The sequence below is a fragment of the Peromyscus eremicus genome, chromosome 6 (assembly GCF_949786415.1).
Source record: "Peromyscus eremicus chromosome 6, PerEre_H2_v1, whole genome shotgun sequence".
NCBI classification, from domain to species: domain Eukaryota; kingdom Metazoa; phylum Chordata; class Mammalia; order Rodentia; family Cricetidae; genus Peromyscus; species Peromyscus eremicus.
In genome coordinates this window covers 76,466,634-76,494,374 of record NC_081421.1, presented here as the reverse complement: position 1 = coordinate 76,494,374, position 27,741 = coordinate 76,466,634, and the positions used below count along the sequence as shown (strand labels likewise).

Sequence of the window (27,741 nt, the reverse complement as noted above, 5' to 3'; positions counted from 1 at the left end):
TGATGTGCCTGCCTCTGCCTCCTGAGTGTTGGGACTGAAGGCATGTGCCACTCTTCCTAGCAGGCATATTTCTAACAAGTCCCATAGGTCTCCTGCTTCAACAAGCTAAGAATCCCCTGCTAAATCTTATCTTCCCTCAGTACTATTCACAAATGCCGATTTTCTAAACTTTCACATAACTGGTCTGACTTTGCCTAAGAACGCCCCTATTGACATAAGCTTTGTCAAAGAACTTTAAAATGGGGCCAGGTGCCTTACCGAAGCCCATCTTCTCTCAGCATTGAGTCATTGGCTTGTGTCCTTGGCTACCTCTGATAACTGTCCTGCCGGAAAGTCGTTCAGGCTCTGGAGTCACACAAATTTATGTCCCCACTGCTGCCCCTCACGAAGACTGTCTTAAGGACATTCATTATCTAGCTAACTTACATTTGCTCGTTATCACCAAAACAGAAATGATTTCTACTGTACAAAGGTGTGAAACGAACTGCGTAGATGAAATATCAGTGAAGCGTCAGTACAATGCTTGACTTATTTTAAGAGTAGGGTCTCAATAATTAGTACTATAGGATTCAAACTCTCAATGAAAACCCCACTCACAGTGTTACTCAGTTTATTTACTTTATTTATTCTGTTGGTTTAAGACCCTCAGCAATTAAATTGAGTTCATAACACCAAGTTTCATAGCGATAGGCCATGCGAATTTGAGCAACATTTGTCCTCCGGATATCATTTCCAACAGGGCCTTCCTCAAGGTAATTGTTGCCCAGAAACTTTGCTTTTTCCTGTAAGACAATGGGAGGGGAATGCTTAATGTCTCTTTTCACACCGAGCTAGACAGTGATTGCACCCCCCCACCGTAATCCTCAGGTTACTCATAAACCAAAGGAAAAACAGTGTCCTGTTCATTGAGTGCCTCTGTGTGCATGTTTTCTGAGAAATCAAATGTATATTATTTCCTGAGAGACAAGGCCAGAAACTAGAACTCAAGTCTACCTCGTGAGAAATTCCACACTGCAGAACACTGTTCCTCGCCACTTCACACATGTCGCAGGTGCTCAGCTTGAAGACTTGGGCAGCGATGGCATATTCTTCCATCAGGGGCTCCTGTAGTTATTAGTGTAAAGAAGGAGAGGGGGTGCATTAGTAAAAGAAGCAGTGCACATCCTACATAAAGAGAATAAAGAAGTGCCTTGATCTGACTCTCGGTTTCCGGGTGGGAGTGATAGCTCAGCAGGCACACTCGTGTGGCACCGGCTCCCGGCTCAGCAGGCACACTCGTGTGGCACCAGCTCAGCAGGCACACTCGTGTGGCACCAGCTCAGCAGGCACACTCGTGTGGCACCAGCTCAGCAGGCACACTCGTGTGGCACCGGCTCCCGGCTCAGCAGGCACACTCGTGGGGCACCGGCTCCTGGCTCAGCAGGCACACTCATGTGGCACCAGCTCAGCAGGCACACTCGTGTGGCACAGGCTCCCAGCTCAGCAGGCACACTCGTGTGGCACAGGCCCCCAGCTCAGCAGGCACACTCGTGTGGCACAGGCTCCCAGCTCAGCAGGCACACTCGTGTGGCACAGGCTCCCGGCTCAGCAGGCACACTCGTGTGGCACGGGCCCCTGGCTCAGCAGACACACTCGTGTGGCACCAGCTCAGCAGGCACACTCGTGTTCAACAGGCTTTCGTGTGTACCTTGGTGAAATGGAACTGCATGGGGTCATCGGTTGACAGTGAGATCATCAGGCCTTTCTGGAGGAAATCCAAGAAAGGATTTTTTGCGTATTCGAGAAACAGACTGTTGTTACTTAGTGGTGACATGGCAATGGGAATCTGGGCTAAGAAAAACAAGTACTGTAACACAGGACTCTGAAAAGAAAGTAAAAGTCACAATGAGGACAGTGAAAGGGAACAGACACTAGAAACCTTAAAAATCCCATGGACAGCCTTAGGCTTTAGCTTTCAACCAAGATATCTTAAATCTCCTAGAAAGTGATTATAATCTTCCTTTTCTTTCTTTCTTTTCTCTTTTCTCCTCCTCCTCCTCCTCCTCTTTCTTCTTCTTTAAATGTGCATTGGTGTTTCGCCTGCATGTGTATCTGTGTGAGGGTGCCAGATTCCCTGGAACTGGAGTTACAGACAGTTGTGAGCTGCTGTGTGGGTGCCGGGAATTGAACCCAGGTCCTCTGGAAAAGCAGCCACTGCTGATTGTAGTTTTTCAATGTAAATACTTAAAATTAAATGTTCTGGTATTGCTTTCAGAAGCATTGGGCAAAGTCAGTTCTTTTAACCGGAGAATTAAGTTATCAAAGTTAGATAGTCTGATCTGGGCAATTACAGCTCAAGAAAGTCTCCCCGAAACCAGCTTTTTTTTTTTTTTTTTTTTTTGGCTACACCAAAGTTATGACTATCACAAGAGACATTTTAATGCAAGCTACAACAAGAAACCTGGCAAAAAGGAGCTACAGGGAAGCCAAACCGCTCTGACTTCACCTGTCAGAGTTCTAAGATGGAAGTCAGGAGATGTGTGTTCATTCATCTCTGAGGGCAACTAGCAAGGTAACCTTGAGAGAAACCCTTTGCAACTCTCTGTAGAATGAGCTCCCTAAGTAACCCCCAAAATGTTTGATGCTCAGTGAGCCTCGTTTCATAATAAGGGTACTAAAGACTCAGAGTGGCAAAGTCGACGCTGTTCATGTTTCAGCCTTACAAAGCTGGGTAGCAACCCAGAGAAAAGGCAGCCGTGGCTGCTGGGAAGCAGTGGTTTCCATAGTCCCTGGTCATGAAATTGTCCTGCTCGCTTTGTGTCATGGGTTCTCCAAGGAGTTCCGCTCTTTCCCAGTAGTCTAGCATAGTCTAGCATAGTCCCAACCCAAGTTTCCCATCCTCCTGGGGCCTGAGTCCGCCCATCCCTCCTCTCTCCTGATACCTTGGGCTTTTCAACCCTGAGGAGGAAGTGCAGAGCATTCAGGCTATCAGATGCCAGCTGGTAGTTAGAGAAGATGGGTGGAGTATTTCCTCCTTATCCTTGATTCCCTGATGAGCTCAAAATACAGCTCATACTGAAAATGGACCTAATGATTTATTTGTTACAGGCTCTAATATAGAATTGAATTGTTATTACTATTAAGAAAATACTCTGGCCGGGCGGTGGTGGCGCACGCCTTTAATCCCAGCACTCGGGAGGCAGAGCCAGGCGGATCTCTGTGAGTTCGAGGCCAGCCTGGGCTACCAAGTGAGTTCCAGGAGAGGCACAAAGCTACACAGAGAAACCCTGTCTCGAAAAACCAAAAAAAAAAAAAAAAAAAAAAAAAAAAAGAAAAAAAAAAAAAGAAAATACTCTGGCCAGGCATGGTGGCGCATGCCTTTAATCCCAGCACTTGGGAAGCAGAGGCAGGCGGATCTCTGTGAGTTCGAGGCCAGCCTGGTCTACAGAGTGAGTTCCAGTATAGTCAGGACTGTTACACAGAGAAACCCTGTCTCAAAAAAAGAAAAGAAAAGACTCTAAGCCAGATGTGCTGGTATTGACCTGTAATCCCAAATCCTAGCAGTCAGAAGTAGATGCAGGAGGATCGGGAATTTAAACTCATCTTTAGCTACATAGCAAATTCAAGTCCAGCCTGGGCTACATGACACCCTGTCTCAAAATTAAATTTAATTAAAAAAGCTTCGAACTCACCTTCTTTAAATTCAGGCCGTGAGAAATATTGTCTGCAATCATAAAGGCTGTCATGAGGTGGGTGAGAGCTCCTGCCTCCCCACAGTGAGGGCGGAACAGAAACGTATTCATGCCTCGTTCCCTGTGAAAAGGAAAGTGCTGTGGGAACCCCAGGTTCTGGGCAGAGAGATTTACAAGAGCATCCCTTGGCAGAGTTAATACTTGGGAAGGGAACAGCCACCAAACAGATCCAGCAAAACATCGTGCAAAACCTCATTGTAATTCTTACTAAATATAAACTTTCTTTCTTTCTTTCTTTCTTTTTTTTTTTTTAAGAAAAAAGAGGCAGCGGGGGATACGGTGGGCCACGGAGGCAATGGAGAATAGAGTACCCCACGCAGGGACATCTTCGGTTTCAGCGCGTGCCTCCCTGGATACCAGGCACATACCTGGTCCACAGACATACATGCAGGCAAAACACTCATCCACATAAAATAAAAATAGTTAAATCTTTAAAAGGAACTAAAAAAATAAAAATAAAATAAAAGCAAGAGGCAGCGATGTGCGTCTGTGATCCCAGGACTCCTGAGGTGAGGAGGAAAGCTGAGACAAGACCTGCCAGGAACAAGAGAGGCCCTGCCTCAGTAACCTGGAGAAAGGGAACCAACACCTGAAAGTCGTCCTCTGCCCTCACACACACTCACACATACACTGGCAAGCAGATGCATCATCAAAAGACAGTCCTCCAGCCCCGTTTCCCCTGTACTTACTTCCTCAGGCTGTTGAGCACCGTGATGTTTGCGTACATGTAATAGGCGTAGTAAGTATAAGACGGGTTGTTTTCCATTGTCCACTCCTCAGGCTTGGGACTCTTGGAGGAAAACATGTGACCACTGTGTTTGGACTCATCATCCACACTGTCAAAGCCAGTGATCTGTCAGAAAAGGGAGCCATGCCCTGGGTTCAGTCCGAGAGGCTCTGCCCGCAGAGAAACTCCTCAGACGGCTCCAAAGGGGAGGTCAGTATAAAGATCAGAGAGACGGTGGTGGCCAGCGAGGACAGCTGGCCCATGAGAAGGAGCAGAAGAGCCCAAAGGGTCATACTTACATGCTTGAGAAAGACACTGAGGACTGGGTGAGCGTGGGGGTTGACGGTGGCCTCAAACACCGGAAGGAAAATATTCTCCAGCATCTTTCCAAAGTGTGGCAGGAAATTCTTGGATCGGAACACATCACTAAAGGCAAGAGGGAAGGGAAGTTTAGGAGGAGAGGAAGCGTAGTAGGACCCACTGTGTGGAAGCCAGAGATGTCATGTGTCAGAAAAGGACCTAGTGTGTTCATCCTGCACCCACGCCGATCGTCTCCTTGCATACACAGGAAGAGGAGTTTGGGTTGGGCTGGACATCGAACCACATACCCCAGCTCTTCTATAAACTCCCTGTGGCAGGAAAACTCAACCTTTACAACCGAGTCCAGCTATGAGGAAGGAGTATGGTAATTGTGCCATAGGGAGCTCATCGATCAAATACACGTGTGGTCACAGACAGAAAACAGGAAGCTGCTATGGAGAGTTCCTTTCTGGGGCTGGGGATGTGGCTCAGTTGGCAGAGTGCTTGCCTAATGTGCACAAAGCCTTGGGTTCAGTCCCCTGAACCCCACAAACCAGACAAAATGGTGGCGCATGCCTGGAATTTGATAATTCTGGGAGAGTCACTCTCTCTCTCTCTCTCTCTCTCTCTCTCTCTCTCTCTCTCTCTCTCATTCACACACACACACACACACACACACACACACACTCACACACACACACTCACTTCATCTGTGGTAACAATAAATTATACCACTTTATATATGCCAGAGACTTTTTTTATTGTTTTTGTTTTTTGTTTTTTAAGGCAGGGATTCTCTGTGTAGCCCTGGCTATCTTGGAACTCACTCTGTAGACCAGGCTGGCCTCAAACTCAGAGATTTCTGCCTCTGCTGTGATTAAAGGCTTGTGCCCCCACTGCCCAGCACCAGAAACTTTTCTAAACAGCCAAAAATATTAGCTACATTAATCCTCATAACAACTCAATACATTAGGTCCCATTTTTAGGTATTTTGAGAGATCGGAACTCATGATCTGAGCTTCGGGGTTGTGCGGCAAACACTGCCAGCTGAGCCATCTCTCCAGTCCCAGTGAACGAAACCTTGCATTGCCATAGGGCACATGAGCAGCTTGCCAGAGACTACGTGAGTGTGTAAATTAGATAAAAGATCAATGATACTGCACACCGGAGAGAAGCCACCCCTGCAGGCAGGGGGTGACTGGACATACCGTGGGAGGGAGTACACTTCCTCAGCAGCCCTACTGACAAATGCTGATGACAAAGAACTTGGGCTCTTGTGGGTGAATCAGCCAGTGGTGGTAAAGTTTTGGATACAAGACAGCTATAATTGGATTCTGACATGGTGGCACAATTCTGTAATCCCAGCATTCAGGAGACAGAAACAGGTGGATTATGAGTTCAAGTCTAGCCTGGGTTATAGTGAGGCCTTGTCTCAAAAATTAAAAAAAAAAAAAAAGCCAGTGTAGCCCCTTCAGGAAAGCTGACATTCATTTAAATGATCTATAGCTTTCTGGTCTGGTTGAGAGGGGAACAGGCTTGAGAACCTGCCCCCCATGGGGAGGGGCAGATACATACTAGATCCTGGGGACTTGGATCATCCATGTCATGTTGGGGCAATAGATGCGGTTGCAGACAAACCAAGAGGAGAGTCTGCTCCACTCATCAGGACTGCGACCGTAGATGGACAAGCGGGGCTCGGCATGCTGGTACTTGGCCTCCACCAGGTCCGCACCCACCTCCTGTAAAGCCAAGAGAAGGAGCTGAGGCCGGCAATTCCCACAAGTCCCCGCAGAGGACTAAACCAGTGGGATGTAGGGAGAGGAAATGTATCCTAAGGGAGTGAGACAAGAAGTATCGAAGACCTAAGGGAGCAGAAGAGACTCGGTGAGGACAAAGACTCAGAAGATGTGACAGAGACCGGGGGAAGGGTCAGGCTAAGGATGATGAGGTAGCCATGGGGCCTGCAAGACAAGTACAGCTGTGTATACCCCCACCCCCAGGACACAAGTCCTGGCTGCACAGGCTACCCTTGCTTCTTAAAACACAGCATCACAAGAGATGCTCCTAGCTCTGCCCAAACCTCAAAGGCCAGGTTCTTATCCCCTAAATCACACCTTAACTTCTCTACCCTAGAAACAGAGGCATTTCCCCAGAGATATCTCCCTCCCTCCTCTCTCTCTCTCTCTCTCTCTCTCTCTCTCTCTCTCTCTCTCTCTCTCTCTCTCTCCCTCCTCCCCCTCCCTTTCTGCCTCTTCCTTCTTTCCTGCCTTTCCTTCTCTCCTCCCCTATTCACGAGCCATACTATGTATTTTTTACTCACCTTGATGATAGTGGCAAAATACTCCCCGTTAATGTGATTATCTGTTTTCAGGTAGAGGTCTCGAAGCTCACTGGCACCCACAGGGTTGTATTTGTCGTTGAATTTATCAAAACGTTGGAATGTCTGGCGTCCCTGAATCAGGAAACAAGAGCAGTTTTGATTTCCAGAGCTTCCTGGACACAGAGTCCTGGGAATGACCAGGTGGAGCAGGGGGCTGATCTCAGGGGAAGAGGATGGCCTCCAAGACTGAGGTTCGGTGTGAGTGATAGTGGGTAAACGTCGAAACTCATCAGGGGTGCTTTCAGTCATCACAGTAGCCAAGGTAGTTAAGAGGGCTATGCTAAGGGAGGGATGGGCCGGGACATTTGGGGTTCTGTGTCATTAGAGCAAGTAGAACTAGCATCTTTCCAACCTACAGCATGAACGTCCAGGGAGTCAACAGTCAGGTCATACGGATGCATATTTAATTTAGCAAAAAGTTCCTTTAGGGTCAGATCCTTTTCTTTAGTGCTGTGGACCACTCTGTCGGCATCAATCTGGTAAGACTTCTTAATAAAGCGCAGCAGATGCTTCTGGTTCATGCAGGCGGCTGCATGGATGTGAGTATCCACCTATGTACACATTCAGAGAAAGAAAAACCAGCAACATATATATATATTTTATACCACTATATAAACTAGTATATATATATCTTTATACCACTGTTAGTGGCCACAGTGTCTGCAGATCCCACTGAGGAAGGAGAAAGAACAGATAGAGATGTGAACGGATAGTTGATGGAGGTGGCCCAGGAGTAAAGACCTGTTTGTGTCCTCTCTGCATCTGTGCGAGAATGTGAGTGGTTTAGCTGGGTGCAGGGATGATGTTTGCTCCTTCCAAACATCAGCACACCCAATGTGCTTCCTACATTTGAAACAAAATTCTTTTTTTTTTTTTTTTTTTGGTTTTTTGAGACAGGGTTTCTCTGTGTAGTTTTGGAGCCTGTCCTGGATCTCGCTCTTAGACCAGGCTGGCCTCGAACTCACAGAGATCCACCTGGCTCTGCCTCCCGAGTGCTGGGACTAAAGGCGTGCGCCACCACTGCCCGGCCTGAAACAAAATTCTTATAGCTCATTCTCTACTCCATAAGTACAATTGGAAGCAATGTAACTATCATAGCTTTTGCACCCAAAGAAATTAAGATTGAAATTATGAAGCTTGTTGGCTACACTGGCACATGCCTATAATCCCAGCCACATCCCAGCCCTGAGGAGGAGGAGGCAGGAGGATCAGGAGTTTAAAGTCATCTTCAACTATACATCAAGTTTGAGCCACATTGAGCTACATGAGACCCGGCTTCAAAACCAAACAAAGTTAGAGCAGGAGGGTGGCTCAGCAGGCAGAAGCATTGGGCACCAAGCTTGATGTCCACAGAGAGCTGACTCCCGAAAACTGTCTTGGTACAATGATGATGAGGTAGAAACGGAATTTATAAATATAATATTATTTGTCTGTTTCAGGCAATTTCATGTAGCCCAGGCTGGCCCTGACTTAATATGTAGCTGAAGATGACTTCAAATTCCTGACCCTCCTGCTTTTACCTCCCAAGGGCTGGGATTTCAGGCATGTAGTCCATGCCATTATTTATTTATTTAGAGACAGACCTTTACCTAAATCAGACTGGCCTTGAACTCACAGAGATCCATTGCCTCTGCCTCCCCAGTACTGGGATTAAAAGTGGGCCACCACACTTAGTTTATCATGCCCATTTTGCTGTAATCCCAGCATTCAGGAGGCAGAGGCAGGAGGATCACTGTGAGTTGGAAGGCAGCCTGGTATATATAACGAGTTCCAGGCCAGCCAGGGCCGCACAGTGACCACGTCTCAAAAATCAGTAGGTAAGGCTAGAGGGATAGCTCAGCAGTTAAGAGTGCTTATTGCTCTTGCAGAGGACCTGAGTTCAGTTCCCAGCACATTGTAGTGCACAGCTGCCTGTAACTCCATTTCCAGGGGATCCAATACTGTAGACCCTGAGAGTACCTGCACTCAATGTACACATCTCTCCCCTCTCCCTTGCCTAAGTACACACTCACATACAACTTTAAATAAAATTAAAAAATTTAAAGGAATCATTATTTTTAAAAATAAAATAAAAACCTATTAATAAATTTATTTTTGATAGACTAAGTATTTGTTCAAAATTTGACGGTAGCTAAGCAAGACTTGAGCCTGAAACATGGCTTAGATATTTCCACTTCTACTTCCTTGAAATCATTTGCAAGATCAGAAAATATATTGGAAGTGTTCCTGACTGAGTTTTGCAACTTTATGTAACTTTGTTGAGCAAATCTATTCCTCAGCTTTACAAATCAAAACACTGGAACTCAAATGCTATTTAGTTTTGGTTTTTATTCTTTTTTTTTTTTTTTTTTTTTTTTTGGTTTTTCGAGACAAGGTTTCTCTGTGTAGCTTTGGAGGCTGTCCTGGATCTCACTCTGAAGACCAGGCTGGCCTCGAACTTACAGAGATCCACCTGGCTCTGCCTCCCGAGTGCTGGGACTAAAGGCGTGCGCCACCACCACCCGGCTTGTCTTTTATTCTTGTTGGCAACAGTTATGATTTATTTTCGCAGCATTGGCCCCAAACCAGGACCTTGCACACCTCAGGTTGGGCAATTGCTCTCCCACTGGGCTGCTTCTTAGTGATAATTTTCCCATGTCAAGTGTCATCTTCTTGTCCTTTTGAGCAAACAACAGAACGGCACTTCAAATCTTCTCGATATGATCTACCTGCCTTCACTACAATCCTTGCAAACTGCAGAAGCGGCGCATTCATCAGCAAACAGCTTCTTGCCCTGAAGAAATCAGAGATGGCGTTTCCCTGGGGAGCTCTGAACTGGGTGCACTCACCTTCCTGCAGTTATAGAAGTCCCGATGGGGGTTGTTCTTCAGCTCCTTCAGCTCATCCATCTCATTCAGCATCTGATGGACCTGGAACTTGGATGAGAGGAACTTCAGACGCCGGTGAGCATAAGTCTTGCTGTGAAAAGTAAATGCACGGGATTCTTAAATCTTTCCAGACAGGTAAGGAAAATAACAATTTCGAAGCTTCCAGGACTCTCTTCACCCACAGGAGGAAACAGTTGTGGGAAGAAATACTGTTTATTCCTCCACAATTAGTCCAGCTTAAAGTACCCAGCTTTTCAGCAAAATTGGACATAATACTGAGGGAGGACTTGGGAAAGCGTTTAAAAATCTATGGGGACCATGTAGGTCAAAGGCTAGGTCCCTGACTGTGGAGCCAGTAGACTGGGCACCATCCTGCTTCAGCACTGTGTGAGACAGAGTTGGTTACTCAAGTCCCTCATCTCTCAGATGCTTCAGCTTGTTAAACTGTAATTAAAGTATCTCAGGGTATGGTGGGGGTGGGGACGTGCCTCAGTGGTTAAGAAGACCTGAGTTTGGTTCCTAGAATCCACCTCTGGCATCTCACAACTCCACCTGTTACCACCAGCACAGGGGATCTGATGCCTCTGGCCACCATGGGGTCTGTACTCACATGCACATACCCCCACACAGACACTTGCATATACGTGTAATTAAAAAAATAAAATAAGCTGAGCAGTGGTGGCGCACACCTTTAATCCCAGCACCCAGGAGGCAAAGGCGGGTGGGTCTCTGTGAGTTCAGGACCAGCCTGGTCTACAGAATGAGTTCCAGGACATCCAGGGCTACACAGAGAAACCCTGTCTCAAAAAACAAAACAAAACAAAACAATATTAATAGTAATAAAATAAATCTAAAAGAAAAAGCGAGTATATCAGAGTAGGGCTATAGCTCAATTGGTGAGTGCCTTCCTAGCATGTAAGAAATCTTGTGTTCGATCCACAGCACTGCATAAACGGAGCATGACGGTGCAAGTCTGTCCTAGCACTTGGGAGGTAAAGGCAGAGGGATAGAAGTTCAAGGCCAGCCAGGACTACATAGCAAGTTTGATGTTAGCCCAGGCTGTTTGAGACACTTCAAATAAATAAACAGATGATGGATGGATGGATGGATGGATGGATGGATGGATAGATAGATAGATAGATAGATGATTGATAGATAGATTAGGATATATAGGTAGATAGGTAGATAGATAGTTTAGGATAGATAGGTTAGGATAGATGATAGATAGATAGATAGATAGATAGATAGATAGATAGATAGATAGATAATAGGTAGATATATAGATATGATAGATGATAGATAGGATAGATTGATAGGATAGATAGAGGGATAGTGATAGAGTGATAGAGTGATAGATAGAAAGTAGATAGATAAATAGATTGATTGATTGATAGATTGATAGGATAGATAGAGTGACAGAGTGATAGATAGATAGATAGATAGATAGATAGATAGATAGATAGAAAATAGATGTATTGCATAAGGCTATCGCAAGGAATAAAGGATTTTAATGTAGTATTTTAACATAGTGAGTATGTGATGGCATTCTTACAATCATCAATAACACTGGTTACTAATGTTCAGATCTCAGTTAACACTTACACAGGCCCTTGTGCAATTAGAGCAAGCAAAAAATTCATGTCATCCAGGAAGTCATCCAGATTTGGGTAAGGGTAGGGCTTAGGCTCATCTCTGCTGGCTGCTGCTTCATCAGGGTAGATGTAAATCACACCACCCTTCATCTTGAGGTGATAGCCCAGGTTTGCAGGAAGGTCCTCTGTGCGGAAGGGGTCTTCTCCCTTCTTCGGAGGAGGGGTAAAGACTTTTTCAATAAAACACAGAGTAATATATCAGTATATAGGACAAAGGACCATGGAAACATAACCCAAATAAGAAATATTGAGATATCTCATTAGTTTGTCATCTCAAATGATGAGTTATAATTATACAGCTTTATTAACTTGTCTTTTTTTTTTTTTTTTAAGACAGAGTCTCACTACGTATCCCTAGCTGTCCTGTAACTTTCTGTGTAAACCAGACTGACCTCGAACTTACAGTGATCCTCTTGCCTCTGCCTCCTGAGTCCTGGGACTAAAGGTGTGTGCCACTGTGCCTAGCCTCACTTGTTCTTAAATGAAGCTTGTTTTCACACTGATTTTTCAAAAGTGACTAAGTGGGTAGTATAAATAACATAATATTTTACCTAGAATAAGAATGATTTTCAAGTTATTTAGAAGTAGTATTTATGTAATGTAATTAATATACTACTTACAAATACATTTTTTTAAATTTATTTTTGAGACAAGGTCTCATTATGTTGTCTTGGCTGGCCTGGCACTTGCTATGTAGATGAGGCTAGCCTCAAACTCACAGAGATCCACCTGCCTCTGCCTCCTCAGTGCCAGGATTAAAGGCGTGTGCAGCCACTTCTTATTTCTACTTACTCATGTGTGTGTTTATTTAGATAGTTAGCTTTGGAGATAGGGTGGGGTCAGATCCGTGAGACTGAGTCTCACAGCCCACACTGGTCTCCAACTTGTTCTGTGGCTAAGGATAACCTTACACTCCTGATTTCTCGCTTCTACCTTCAAGTGCTGGGATTCCAGGCGGGTGTCATCATAACTGGTGATGGATACTTTTAATTCCCTGAAATTGGTCAGCACAGGCTTCCTGCTTAGAGCAGCTTATTGGCTTATTAAATAATTGCATAAAGTACTGATAAAGTCCAGTTTAAAATAGGATACAGACTGTTACCTTTTAAAAAACAGTGTCCTTTATGAGTCTTAACTGTTTTGTTTTGTGCCAGGGTCTTGCTCTGCTGCTCGGGCTGGTCTCAAGCCTTCCATTCCTTTGCTTCAGCCTTCTAAATGTTGGGGTTCCAGGTATGTATCCATCCCTGGCAAGAGGATCTTTTTTGTGTTGTTTATTTGTTTGTTTGTTTGGTTTGGTTTTTCAAGACAGGGTTTCTCTGTGTAGTTTTGTTGCCTGTCCTGGATCTCGCTCTGTAGACCAGGCTGGCCTCGAACTCACAGAGATCCACCTGCCTCTGCCTCCTGAGTGCTGGGACTAAAGGCGTGCACCACTGCTGCCTGGTGGCATTACACTTTTGTAACCCTGGCATTTGGGAGATGAAGGCAAAAAATGATCAGGAGTTTAAGGTCATCTTGGCTATATTAACAAGTTTGAGGCCAGCCTGGGCTACATGAGCCCAAAGCCAAAAAAAAAAGTTATAAATCTAAATGCCTAAAAATAGGAATTGACTAAACCAATTGTGATACAATTATACAACAGAAACATTTAAAATTGTTGGAATCTGGTTATTAAATTTTGTAATTATATGAAACAGACCTGCTGAGGAAAGTCAGGACATTAGATTCTTTTTTAAGTTTTATTTATTTATTTTTACATTTATTCATATGTGTAAATATATGTGCATGTGTGCCATAGCACATGTGAGGACAACTTGTGAGAGTTTTCTCTTCCCACCTTGTGGGTCTGGGAATCAGAGTCAGGTCTTTAGGCTCAGCAGAAGGTCTCCTGTACCCATTAAGCCATTTCACCAGCCCTGTAGATTCCTTTTATACAGAGGCCAGAGGCAGGTAAGAAATGATGGAGTATGGGCTGCACCCTGAAAGCTTAGGTTGACTCTAGACATGCCGATCTAGCTACACAGAGATCTAGGAAGGCTTCCAACTAAAGCTGAGGGGGAGATGCTGGCCTGTAATGCCTGAACTTGAGAGAGTAAGACAGGAGGTTAAGAGTCAAGGATATCCTCAGCTACAGATCAGGGTTTGAGGCCAACCTGGGTAAACTTGAGATCCTGTCTCAAACAAACACTCCTGTCCATAACAAAGGCTAAGGAGGATGGAGTAGAGATCATCAATGTAGAAACAGGTTAAGTGAGCAAGCAGGAACCTGAATGGCTGCAATGCCTTTTGGATGAAGGCAGATGATACGGACTGGCTCTGTAGGAGATGGGGAGCAGCGGAAAGTCCTTATCAGGAAAATTACGTGCTTGGATCTGTGTTTTAATAACCAGCATAGAATTGAGGGCAAAGCAAAAGACAGTGAGACCAAATCGTAGCCAAGTAATTAGGACGCTTTCATAACCACTGAAACACAGAAACACACTGGCCTAAGGGTGTGTGAAGCCACTAAAAAAAGAACAGATTGAGAGGTACTGTAGGGACAGAATCAGTGATTGACATATGGGCAACTATGATACCTTAAGGCTGGGTCACTGATAATCTAAGAACATAGGTTAAAATTCATATTGAGTAGGTAAGCCAAAAGCTATATTCCTCACATTCATGAGCGAATAATAGGTTACCTGGATAGAAGCTCTCGTTTGCTACCAAGGCTTCGCCGTCGATGTTCCTCAGGTACTTGGAGGGTGTCTTGGGGAACCTCTGGAATGACTTCTGCATGTATTTCTCCCGTATGCACAACGCCCGATAGAGACCTTTACAAACCACCTCAAAGTCTTCAACTGTTACCTACCAAGAAAGTGTCAGAGGTGAGCCTGTGAGAAACTGGGAAGTGGTCAGGCTGAGCTCTTTCCTGTGTGCTGTGGCCCTGCTGAGCCTCTCCTGACTACCTGGCTGGTTCCTTCTGGCCCAGGACTCTGGGACTCTCCCTAGGACCGACTCCTGGAGTTTTCCACCTCTTTTATTACTCTACCATACCTTACCTGCGATAGGAATCTTTCCTATGAATTTTGCATTTGTTTCTGAGGTTTTTGGTTCTAAGACTCAAAATCCAAGGCCAAATCTCTATCATTGCATCTCCAGGACCTGTTTTGGTTTTGCTACATAGTGGTGATTATCTAAATTAAAAAAGTGATTAAAAGAACTGATGGCTTTTTTTTTTATCACTGTTTTTGTTTGTTTGTTTTTTTAGCTTATCCCACGAAGTAGTGGGTTTCATCATGACATCTTCATATGTGTCAATATATTTCGTTCTTATCCGGTTCCTTTGCCTGTTACCCTCCCCCGTGCCCCCTCTTCCTACAGCTGCACCCCTTTCCCATCCAGTTAGTCTCCCTCTGCTTTCCTATTGCATGTCCTCTACTTCCTCCTTCTCTTAAGATCTCTTCCCCTGCCGGGCGGTGGTGGCGCACGCCTTTAATCCCAGCACTCGGGAGGCAGAGCCAGGCGGATCTCTGTGAGTTCGAGGCCAGCCTGGGCTACCAAGTGAGTTCCAGGAAAGGCGCAAAGCTACACAGAGAAACCCTGTCTGGAAAAACCAAAAAAAAAAAGATCTCTTCCCCCATTTCATGGTCCCTTTTCCAATTTCTGGTTTTGTCACACACACAATTTTAAATCTAGGTTCTGCATGTAAGAAAATATGGTATAATTGTCTTTCTGAGTCTGGTTTATTGCACTTAACATAATGATTTCTAATTGCATCTCTTCTGAAAATGTCATGATTTCACAATTGATAGTGGGGGGGGGTAATAGGTGCATATGTTGCAGGTATGTGTGTCCAAGGAGGACACAGGGTGTCCATCACTCTCTGCCTTATCCCTGGAGAGAGGGTCTCTCACTGAACCTGGAGCTAGTCTGGCAGCCAGTGGGACCCAGAGACCCTCCTGTCTCTCCTACACCCAGCACTGGGGTTACAGGCAAGTGTGGCCATGTCCAGCTTTTTACATGGGTGCTGGGTATTTGAACTCAGTTCCTTCCTCTTTCACTTTAAGTGGTCTGACTCACTGAGCCTTCCCCAAAGCCCTGTGGTTTCATTTTTAAGAAGAACCCGTTCTAACACTGTATATGCTCTGTTCCCTTCACATGACATTTGCACATTGGAAGTGCAAACCTCGGAAACTGGGTGTGATGGCCCAAGTCTATAGTCCCAGCACTTAGGAGGCCGGGGCTGGAGGAGAGGAGCACTGTAATTTCAAGGCCAGCCTGATCTGCACAGACATTCCAAGACAGCCAGCACTATATGTCAAGGTCTTGTCTCAAACAAAACAAAACAAAACAATAAAATGTAAATGGAGTCCAGTATCTCAAACTGTCAAGATATATTGACTAGGGGTCAGCAGTTGTTGAGTCGGGTCAGGGTCTCACTTTATAGCTGAGGCTTGACTTCCCAACTCCTTATCCTCTTGCCTTAGAGACAAGATCTCATGTAGCCAGGCAGGCCTCCAACTTACTATGTAGCCAAGGATAGCCCCAAACTCCTTATCGCCCTACCTCCACCACCCAAGTGCTGTGGTTTTAGGTCTGAGACAACATGCCTATCTTTTTTTTGTGGGGGAGGTGTTCAAGATAGGGTTTCTCTGTAGCTTTGGAGCCTGTCCTGGAAATCACTCTGTAGACCAGGCTGGCCTCGAACTCAGAAAAATCCTCCTGTCTCTGCCTCCCGAATGCTGGGGTTAAAGGTGTGAGCCACCACTGCCCAGCAAACATGCCTATCTTAAAAAAAAATGTTTCGAGACTGTCTCACTTTGTAGCCCTGGCTGGCCTCAAATTCCTGTCTCATCTTTCCGAGTCCTAGAATTACAGGCATGTGTCCCCATGCCAAGCTTCTTTTAGATAGCCTTAGAGAATTTTATTTCTGTCTAAAAAGAGAGAGAGCTTCTAGAATAAAACTTGGTTTGAGCAGCTGGAAATTCCCTGCCTCACCTCCTATATTATCAGACCCCAAAGACCTTCTCTCTGAACACAGCACAAGCCTGATCCCAAAGGCTGGAGATACAGACGACAGATCCTGAGCGGTACGTCTATTGAGAGCTCGTTTCGAAGCCTATGGGGGAGCACAGCTGCTGTACACGCTTGTCTGAAGAAGGATGCTCCTCTGTGGCAGATCCTCTTACACGGAGTGTGCAACTTAGGGAACGGCACACACACATGGAGCTGGTAAGGAAGGAGACACCCAGCCAGCCAGCCGGATCGGCACATGAACCCTGGCAATCAGCAGGATGGCAGAAATCACAGCCAGACAGTTCCATTCCTGTTAGTCTGCTTTGAAAGATAGACGCTAGCTTTAGCCCAAAGAGCCTGGAGTAGGTGCTAAATCTCGGGGTCAGCTTCCAATGACACTGTTCTACTGCCATGTAGAGCCGTGGTAGACCAGTGGCCCATCAGCTCCTCACAGGCAAAGGAGCTCATGCACCCCCCTGTCCCCAGCCCTCAGCACGTTAGCATTCAAGGCCTTAGCAATTGGCCTCAGTAAGGGCCAATTAAATTGAGTCAATTGCTCATCAGGTTCTAAAGGCCCGAGACTTTAGCCCTGAGACAACCCTCTCCATCTCTGTTTACATTTCAAGGATGCCCCTGTTGGCTACAGAGCACAGCCATGTGGAACATTGCTCAGCAGCTTAGCCATATTCAGCCGCCAAGTGAAGCAACAAGACCCTGGGCCCAGGTCTCCGATGTGGGTCACGCTTCCCTGACTTCTGTGCATCATCTTCCTTTCTGTTTCTGTTCTCCTGTCTACCAAGCATAGAGATGCCAGCTTTGCTCCTGATTTTTAAGCCCTTTGAAGCCTATGGAGTCTGTGCTTCTCATGCATGTACCATTTCGTTAAACATTTCACATCCATTCTTTAATGTCTGCTCCTGCCCTGCTGTTCGCCCAACGCCCTGGTTACCATACTGAAGAAAATAAACAAACAAGAATGACTTGCATTTCGGCACCCTGAGCCTGGGGAGTATCTTAGGCAGTTACATGAGAAGGGGGCTCAGTATTGATTCTATATTTGGAGCAGAGACTGAGGGCTTGATTGCAGTTTCACCAATACGATGCTGATACTGCAAGTCTGCGTGGCAGAGATTTATTAATTGACAAGCAGGACAAATTGTTAGTAACATGAGTTCAGTCTCCCTGTGACATACTAGAATCCATTCCAAGCAACATCTGCTGTGTAAGCAACTGTAATGAACCCAGAGACTTTTATCTGGCCTAGAGACAATGGTCTCATTGGAATTTTCCTTTTTAAAATGTTTATTATGTGTGAATGTTTTGCATGCATACATGTGTGTGCACCACAGTTGTGTGCACAGAGGTCAAAAGAAGGTGTCGGATCCCCTGGAACTGGAGCTCCAGACAGTGTGAGCCACCATGTGGGTGCTGGGAAGTGAACCTCGGTCCTCTGCCAGAGCAACAAGTGCTCTCGATTGCCAAGCCATTCCTCCAGCGCCCCCTCCCTTGGATTTTCCTTTGTTTTGCGCATGTGCCATGGTGCACATGGAAGTCAGAGACAATTGCAGGAGTTGGTTCTCTCCTTCCACCGTATGGGGCCTGGGGATTGAACTCTGGTTTTCAGCCTTGGTGGCAAGCGTCTTTGCCCTCTGGGCTATCTTACGATGCCCTTGCCCTTCATCCCCTCGCCTCTGTCCTACTTTATGATGCTGTCCACAAGAAAGAACTTCTGTTTGTCGCAGCCCTCTTTGCTCAGTCTGTCCCCTGTAGCCTGGGCCACCCACAGTGTTGTGTGGGATGATGGAGCAGCACAGAAGCATGACATTCAGCATTGGTACTGCAATGGGGATGGAGCATGGCAAAGGAGGTAGGCTGCCTCTGCCTGGACAGGAAGGAGGGTGGCACGGAGCTACACGTGTCTGGCTGGCTGTGCAGACATCGGCGTGGCAAGCACAACTCACCCCAGAGGCGTAGTCACCAGTGATCTGCACCCTCTGGAAGTCAGGCACACTCTCGTAGGTCGGGGATGAAGAAATAAATTCTTCAATGTGGGACAGTTTGGTAGAAGATGTTTCACTTTGTGGAACGGACAAATTAACAGTCTTCCGTCCTTGGAAGCACCTTTTCCTTGAAATTAACAAACAAAAGGAATTAGCTTGCTCTCCCTCAGAACGGTCATTGTAATAGACCGCTTTTCACCATGCCAGTTTATTTTGAGGCAAAAAAGGTAAAAACTAAAATATGAATTGGGTGTCAGAAGCAAGATATCATCATAATGGAAGAAGAACGCACCAAACAAATATGACGGCTTCTTTTAGAGCAGGGGACCTGAGGGAATATACTAGAAGGTCTTCACCATTATACCCTTCTTTCCCAATGGTCTGGCAGGAATAGAATAGGCAATCCAGCTATTACAGTGAACACAGGTAACGGCAGCTGTGGCCTGTGTCATTTTATTCATGTTCCTTAAATTCTGAGCTTCCATCTCCCTAGTAGTACAGAACTACAGCTTAAAGCCACAGCTTAGAACCACAGCTTACCACAGCTTAGAACCACAGCTTAGAGCCACAACTTAGAGCCACAGCTTAGAACCACAGCTTAGAACCATAGCTTAGTACCACGGCTTAGTACAGTTCTGCTATGGCTCCCGTCTGAAATCCCTCCCACATGTGCTGACAGCTTGCTCCCCAGTCTGTGGCACTCCAGGGAAGGAGACACAACTGCTTTGAAGTGGTCTGGTGGAAAGGACTGAGATCAGCCAGCGGATACATGCTCTTGAGGGGGACATGAGACCCCGAGTCTCTCTCCTCCCTTCTCCTACCATAAAGCGATCAGCTTTGTTCTATCATGAATTCCCTTCCACAATGTCCCCCTTCATCACAGGCCCAAAGCAACAGGGTCTACTGAGCATGGACTGAAAACTCTGAAACTCAGACCCAAATAAGCCTTTTTCCCTTAAGTTCATCCGTCTTGGGTATTTTGTCACACAGCTAGCTACCTTATTGGATTCTGTGAGATTTAATGTATATAGAATGGCTTGCACAGTATTAGAAACTTTATTAATATTGTTTTCTTTCTTTTTTCTTCTTTGTGTGTGCATGTGGGGGGAGGGGAGCGGGGCAGTTGAGACAGGATTCCTCAGTGTAGCCCTGGCTGTCCTGGAACTCACTCTGTAGACCAGGCTGGCCTCAAACTCAGAGATCTGCTTGCCTCTGCTTCCCCAGTGCTGGGATTAAAGGCATGCACTACCATGCCTGGCTGATACTGTTTTCTTATATGGACTTTTTTTTTTTTTTTTTTTGAGTTTCTACTTTGAAGAGACACAAGCCCTGGGCCAGATCCTTCAGGGGACCCCAAAAGAGTTTGCTGTTCCTCCCTTGAAGGCATAAAACCAGGAGGAAGACAGCAGGCTGAGGCCGGCAGGATCAGGGAGGGCTGAAAGGTTTGCGGACTGTGTGGTAAAGAGCTATGGGAGCGCTAGAAATCAAGGGGAATAATTCTTTTCATGAAAGATAACTGATAACTGATAACTCCTGGAGGAAGGGTGGCATGTATAACAGGTGTACTATGGGCAGGGATGAAGTGTCCCTTCAAGGCCAAGGTACCCTCAGACTGGCTGGAGAGGGGTTCACACCGGAGAACACTGCTGTTGACTAGGGCGTGTGTGAAGATGAAGGCATTTGAGTTCCAGTTCACCCTCTGGCTGGGTCTATGTTAAGAGTGTAGGCTGCAGCTGTCAGCCCACTCTGGAGGCTCTGTCCCCCGGGGCAGACCGAAAGGCTTTATATAGCTCAAGGAGATGCAGACGAGGGTAGGGGCCCCACTGCGCTCTTCTTTTTCCATCACTGGTCAGAGGCGGTGGGAAGGAGGAAGCACTTGGAAGCCTGGCAGAGTCCTTCCTTTCTATGTGACCTGCACTCAGACAGACCTTCATCAGGACCTGCTGTTTCTCCCAAGGTGCTGCACATTCGCCTTAACCACTTACCTCCTGCCATCCATGGACATGGACAGACTCTCCATGTGGAATATGTGTGCTTGCATCTCATGAAGGGAAATTGGGCAGATCTCATCCACGTCGAAGGGGGAGATCTCGTGCCGACCTCCCTCATCTTTGACCTCAGAGGCAAACACTTTTTCGGCAAAGCTACGCATCGCATCATCGATTTCTAGAAGAGGTTTTTCACATATTAGTTGACATTCTCGTCCAAAAGCCATCCAGGAGTCTCTGGGCATCAGGCACAAGGGTTGGGATACTTTGTGTTGGCTTCGTGGCTTAGCTAACCTTCACCTAGAGCTCAGGTCTGCTCTCCCACTGGTGGAATTCTGTGTATGGAGCACACTTCTGGAGGGCCCTAAAGATGCGGCTAGACTCTTACAGGACAAACTCTTAATGTTAGATTGCTGGTTCCTGGCGGAGCCAAGTTTGATTTCATAGTCATCCTCAACAGAGTCCTTTCCATTGGGTTATCTGGGTCCTCCTGGTGGTTTTAAAGACACAGGAGAAGGACGGCTGATCCCTGGAGCTTGTCACTGAGAAATCAGCAGATACAGGAAATGAACGTGGCCCCGAGAGCCCCTTCTAAGGAAAGTTTCTCTCGTACAACAACCTCCATTTTTTAAGAACCTGACAACTGTGATATGGTGTGATTTGGTGAAAGGAAGCTGCCAAAACGTAGGACCATGTGGTGGTGGGGGGGGCATTCCTTCTCCAGGGCTCGCTCACACCTCATTAGCCACCCCACTCCCCACAGCTGCAGCTCTTCTCCCGGCCTCCTGGTACTTCCAGAAGATAGCTGGTGAGGAATGAGGACAGCCAACAGCTGGCTGCTGGAGCAATGCTGATACAGAAACTTGCCAGGGAAATGGCGGAGCACACCACACAGAGAACCACCCTCTGTGGCCAGCGTCTCCGCAGGCCTCCAAATGGTGATTATTTTCAGCCTGATTTCATGATATAATGAGTGCAAGCTTCTGCCCTGCGCTTATCAACTCCTTCACCCCGCTCTGTTTCAGTTTCCTTGTGTGTTACGTGGGGGCACTAATGCCAGCCTAGCCTCACTTGCCAGCCTGTTGTGACATAATGAGTGAGATAATGTGTGTGGAAACCCTTCCAGAAAAACAAAGCATCAGATTCAACCGAATGAGGTAATTTGGCAGCATGGGGCAAGCTCACAGTTGGCTTAGCTTTGGGCCATTAAGGCTGAGATGTAGTTGTGACGGGATGGGATGAAGCATGCATTAGCAATGATAGCAAGTGACTCGTCACTTCACCAATGCTGCCAGGTAAGCTAGTTCCAAACCCTGGCTGGCGATGGCGGAGTTAACAGGGCAGAGACGACGCTGCCTGAACCTCGAGCATCTATCTGTTTGCCCTGTTAAGCACAAACACCTCCTGAAACCGAGAAGCATGTCTGGATGCTATTAGTGGTTCTCTGGCAAGCGCATCGGTCCATAATGCAACAAATGGAACACTGAGTAGATACAAGTGATGGCTGAGCATGCCTCCCTCCCCAGCCTACCACCAGCTGATCCCTAGAAATAGCATCCTTCCTCCCATAGCAGCACAGACACCTCAAAGCTGAGTGGCAGGCAGAAGTTAGAAGACGCTTCATGCATCACGAAGGGCAAATGGAAACAGGCCAGTCAGTCATGGCGATGGTAAGGAGGGGGCAATGCCATGGCTTGTCCTGCTGGGTCTGTGGCAGTGCTTCTGAAGACCTCAGGAAGGACAGACACGAAATCCCATCTGGGGATGCCTTGGCTCTTCTAGAGCATCGTTTGTTACCTGGGACTGTTCGTATACATTTGTCTCATATATCTTTACTAAGGTTGTATCTCTCTAAACCACTACAACAGTTGAAAGTAAACGTTATAATCAATCTTAAGTAGCTTACACGATTACCAAAAATGATATGGTTGATATTTGGTTCCACAGAATTAAACAGCTGTCTTGACTCCATGCAAGCACAGCTGAAATTTGATCTCTAATTCAAGAGCCTTGCCTTTCCAACTACCTCAGGGCGTGGTGGCTGTGGGAAGGAAAAATGGAACTCGTATTTTAAAAGTAAGTAGATAAAATGTGAAGACAACCCAAATCAGGAAGGAGAAATGGTCTCCTCGGGCTTGCATAGATAATTGCTGACTCCCTCTGAGTATGTTGTTTGAGATCATGGGACATCTGAGAGGTGGTGTCCGGGAGACAGGACATCTTTATCAGGACAAAGAGGAAAAAGAAAGGTAAAGTGGCAAACTAGGGCACTGGATTAAGGTGAGAAAGGGTGTCCGTGACATCTGGGTAGCCTTGGGAAACCACAGTCACCAGGAGCCTCGGGTTCATCATCATAAAAGGGGAACGTTAGTAAGAAGTCAGCCTCAGAATGCTGCTCTGAAGATCTCCAATGACATGTTTAAATGCTGCAGGTCTCTCCCCGACATGTGGGATTACCAATGCAGGAAGTACACGGCTTGAGAAAAAGATCACCATGCTTGCTTCCACACCGAGAACCGACCCAGAAACCCAGGTTTATTTTCCAGCAGAGTCATCCCTGTGTGGGGAAGGCCAGCTTGCAGGCCTCCCACCTCCCACATCTCATCTTACAGGAACTTGGAGGCAGAGCTACATCAGTCAGCAAAAGAGCAGTAGACTCGAGAGAGGCTGGAGCACACCACTAAAGCTAGTTTATCTAAAATCATGTTTTATCTGGCCAAAAAATTCACAACGATTTTTTTTTTTTTTTTTTTTTTTTTTGCGCTAGAGTTGAGGATCATATAAGGCAAGGTTTAGCAGACCTCTGCTGACTCATCTGTATGTTTTATTTCGAAGTAGCAAACAAGCAACTTGGGAGGTAGCCTCTATTTTCTTGTGTGTTTTGTTGTTGTATTTTAAAACAGGGTCTCCCCATGGAGGCCAGGCTGACCTTGAACTCTCCATTCTCCTGCCTCAGCCTCCCTAGTGTTGAGATTACAGGTGTTCAGCATCATGTCAGGCTCATGTTTCCTTTAGGGGGAGAAAGGGTAGTGGGTGTTTTAGATATACTAAATCTTTGTGTTTTGGAAACCCAGGGAATCCACGAAGGCCGTTTGCTAGCTCTGGTTATTATTCATTGCTACTGGCTTTTGGTGGTTCCATCTCTAAACACTGCTGAGCAATAAGCACCTTTGCGAGTTAAGAAACACTGTTATTTCTTTTACAGATACTTGCAAGTGGCAGGAAAAATAGTCCAAGATACTCACGTTTTCCTTGACCTGTGTGAAGTAAAACAAAACAAGACAGAACATGTGAACAACTCTGAGCACTCGTGGAAACCGCACGAGGGCTGCCCAAGGACATCACAGGGATAAATAAGGTCGTTACATACGTTTCATCCCCTTCCTTACTAGCATGTGTCTTTAACACATATTACTACTCTTTTAAAAAGTGCTTCTTTGGGGAGCTGTGGTGCTGGGGGTTGAACCTGGGGCCTTGCACATGCCAATGTCAAGCTCACACTTCACTACTGAGCCACATTCCTCTAAAGGTATTTTTTGTAGGGTGGAAATGGAAAAGGAAACAAAACAAAGGAACCTGATGAGGAGGGCTAGGAACTCTCCAACAATGCTGGAATAGGTACACAAAACCAGCGTATTTAGTAAGCCACTGAACCACCATTTCTGAGACCCAGTTCCATGGAAATACAGGGAAAGTTTTAGATGCACAAGGTCAAGAGGACATTTATGCATATAAAATATGGTTAAAAAATTAAGAAAACTGGAATACCATACAGCCATTTCAAATGTTTTAGGAAGTGTTTGGAATAAGTACATAATAAGTCACATTATAACAGTAAGCTAAAGCATACTCCTGCCCAAAAGCTATACAGTCACTGGGCAACACAAATACAATTGTGTTCTTCAAAGCATCTTTACTTTTACATAGGACACAGACAGAGAAGCTGAATTCCAAAATGTTGAGTGGATCCTTGAACCATTGGCAAGACAATATGACTTTTAAAGCTACTGCTTTCTAATTTCTCTGAGTGTTTATTACTTTAACTTTTGGTGTAATTATTCTTTTTATTTCACATGCCTGGCTTTTTATAGTGAAACATACATACAATTGATTTCTTTTTTAAAAAAATCCTCTGAGTGCAAGTGTGGCCTGTAAAGCACTGGAAGATTCTGGGTTAAAGTTCCCGCCATGCTCATGATCTTTCCTACACTGTAGACAAACAGCCCTTCTCCGGTCTGTGAAAGCTTAGCTTTTGCTCAGAGTAGTCAAAGACACAGCTCAGCTTTCAAAGACATAGTTTGAGAAAATAACCCTCTTCCTACAACCAGAAAGAAAGCCAACTTGAAGATGCTTTGCCTCTCTCTGACGTGCACATCTGAAGCTATTATGGATCCTAAACAAAGGATTCCTGAAGCGGGCATGGCAGTTAATGAAATGGTTGCATATGGAAAAGAAATCCCTGAGTTCTCCAAATACTTTCTGCACACCTACCTGTAAGTTTGAACAGAGGCATTGTGGCTGGGATCCTTGATTCTAGGAGAACACAGCAGAGGAAGGAGAGAGGGACTGTGGGGGTGGCTGACCGACACTTTGAAATACTGGGACACTCATTTTGTTATTTTGTTTTGCCCCCTGTAACCTGACCCTTCCCTGCTAAAAGGAGAGATGAGCTTCAGACCTATTTATAGCTTTAGGCAATGACAGTGACAAACAGGGGAAGCCTCCAATCTTTATCTTGGGATTTTAGAGAAGGTAGCTGTAGTGGCTGGAAATCAAATTCCACACCCACCATACATCATGCTGGCTCATCAAGTGTGACTTTCTCAGACGATGTGACCTGCATCTATTTTTTTTTTTTATCCCACTTACATCAGAGTCTCCTGGGCTCTGAAAACAGGTGTCCTAACACCAGGAGAGCTTTCTGTGTATGGTGAATGCCCTGGTACATTCATCAAGTCCTCAGCACACACTCTCACACACAAACACACACTTACATTACACATCACCCACACACACTGTTACTATCTGTGTGGCCTCATTATTTGAAAGGCTAACTGTGACTGACCTGGGCAGTAGCGGATAGCGAGCAAGAAAGATAAAGCTCCTACTGAAATTCTAACAAACAATATCCAATAAAACACTTTTTCAAACCAGGCATGATGGAATACACGTGCACTCAGGAAGTAGAGACAGGATCAGAAGTTCATGGTCATCCTTAGCTACATAGCAAGTTAAGACTATGTAAACTCGAGGTACATAAAACACCATCTCAAAAACAAAATTTCTAAGATCAAGTGTTAACATAGGTGTACTGTGAAGAAAACAAAACACACTGATTTCTACTGGTGAAAGACGACTTTCAGCTGACGCTGTGACTCAGGACAGGAGTAGCCCACTCCTTAGTGCTAAAAGAAAAATGGGGGCTGGAGTTGGCTCCGAGGTTCAGAGCACTTGCTCTTGCAAAGGTCCTGGGTTTGATTTCTGGCATGCATATGACAGCTCAGAACCTTCTGGAACTTCAACCCCAGGGAATTGAATGTTCTCTTCTGGCCTCTTAGGGCACCCAGTCTACACACAGAGAGCACATACATACACACAGGCACAACACAAATACATTAAACTTGGTTTCAAATCTTTAAAAATCTTGAAATTACATTTTTTTTTTTTCCGAGACAGGGTTTCTCTGTGTAGTTTTGGTGCCTGTCCTGGATCTCACGCTGTAGACCAGGCTGGCCTCGAACTCACAGAGATCTGCCTGATTCTGCCTCCCAAGTACTGGGATTAAAGGCATGAGCCACCACCGCCCGGCGAAATTACATTTTTTAAATGTATTTGTGCTGTATGGAAAACAGAGTACAACTTTTGAGAGTCAGTTCTCTCCTTCTGTGATGTGAATTCCAGGGACGGGACTCAGGTTGTCAGGCGCGGCAGTGCGTTCCTTTACCTGCTGAGGCATTTCATGGCCCCCAGGATTGTTACTAGTATGGAGTTTAGATACTGCACACATTTCAGTGACTCCATCCATGAATGGCATAGTGCACTCTCAGATCACCTACTCCTCTCTCAAAAACAGTTAGGGCTGGAGGGATGGCCCATTGGTTAAGAGTGCTTGCAGAGGACCTAAGTTTGATTCCCAGCCCCCACAGCAGATGACTCACAACCCCCTGCAACTCTAGCTCCAGCTCTGACACCCTCTTCTGGCCTCCTTGGGTGCACACACTCATGTATGTATATCTCTCTGTCTCTCAAACCCAGAGTCTCAGTGCCTACTAGACAAGTGTTCTACCACTGAACTACACCTCTAGCCTCAGCATTGATTTTGATTTTTCTTGAGACAAATCCTCACTATGAAGTCCAGTATAGCCTCCAACTCTTCATCCTCCTTCCTCTGCTTCCTGAGCTATGTGCCAGCAGTTTGGTTCCACTTTCTCTCAGAATGGAATGAGAAGAACAGTAGCTTGCTCTCCATGCTTATGGATTCTGCTCCTATGGACTGAAAACAGTTTTTTTTGTTGTTGTTGTTTTGTTTTGTTTTTTGCCTTAAAAAAACATAATTCGTTATTGATTCTTTGGAAATCTCTCATCATGCACCTATCCCATTCACCTCCTAGTCCCTCAGCCTAGGCAAGGCTATGGAGTCCTACACAGACCATCCTTCCTGCATAGGCTCTGTGGCTATTGGGTGGGTGGGCCAATGGGATACAGGCAGTGGAAACTTCTCCTTCCTGGTGCCCATTGGGGTGTGCCTCCTCCCAGGGTCCCTGAACCCTTCCTTCCCTCTCACCCCTGCAGTGTGCCCCCACCCCAGTTAATGAAGAACAAAACAAAGCAAGCAAGCGAACAAACAAAAAACCCACGTTGCTTCTCCTTTCCAACCCCTCTTCATTCATCCTAGTGGCATCTGGAGCTGTGGTATGTAACGCAGTACATCTTTTGTCCAGTCAGGCCCACCCACAAATGTTCATTGCGGTGAGTCATTGATCTGGTTCAAGGCCTCTGATTTCTGACTCACCATCATCAATGGGCCCTCATCAAAACTCCTCTCAGATATCCTGTTGTTGTTGCCTTGAGACATGGAGATCCTACAGTTATCCTTCTGCA

At 45.9% G+C, this 27,741-nt stretch overlaps 1 protein-coding gene across 1 annotated transcript; it reads right to left on the bottom strand.

The window, feature by feature from the left end:
• Window positions 1-605: 605 nt before the first annotated feature.
• Ampd1 (adenosine monophosphate deaminase 1) lies at window positions 606-25,153 on the bottom strand. Its single transcript, XM_059266604.1, has 15 exons — window positions 25,132-25,153; window positions 20,638-20,818; window positions 18,614-18,779; window positions 14,336-14,501; window positions 11,608-11,827; window positions 9,967-10,096; window positions 7,495-7,689; window positions 7,079-7,210; window positions 6,334-6,497; window positions 4,758-4,884; window positions 4,421-4,584; window positions 3,672-3,792; window positions 1,688-1,861; window positions 994-1,104; window positions 606-782 (listed from the first exon to the last, which is right to left on the bottom strand). Exons 1-15 carry the CDS (start codon window positions 25,151-25,153, stop codon window positions 624-626), a joined length of 2,232 nt encoding a protein of 743 aa, XP_059122587.1. The 3' UTR covers window positions 606-623.
• Window positions 25,154-27,741: the final 2,588 nt, after the last annotated feature.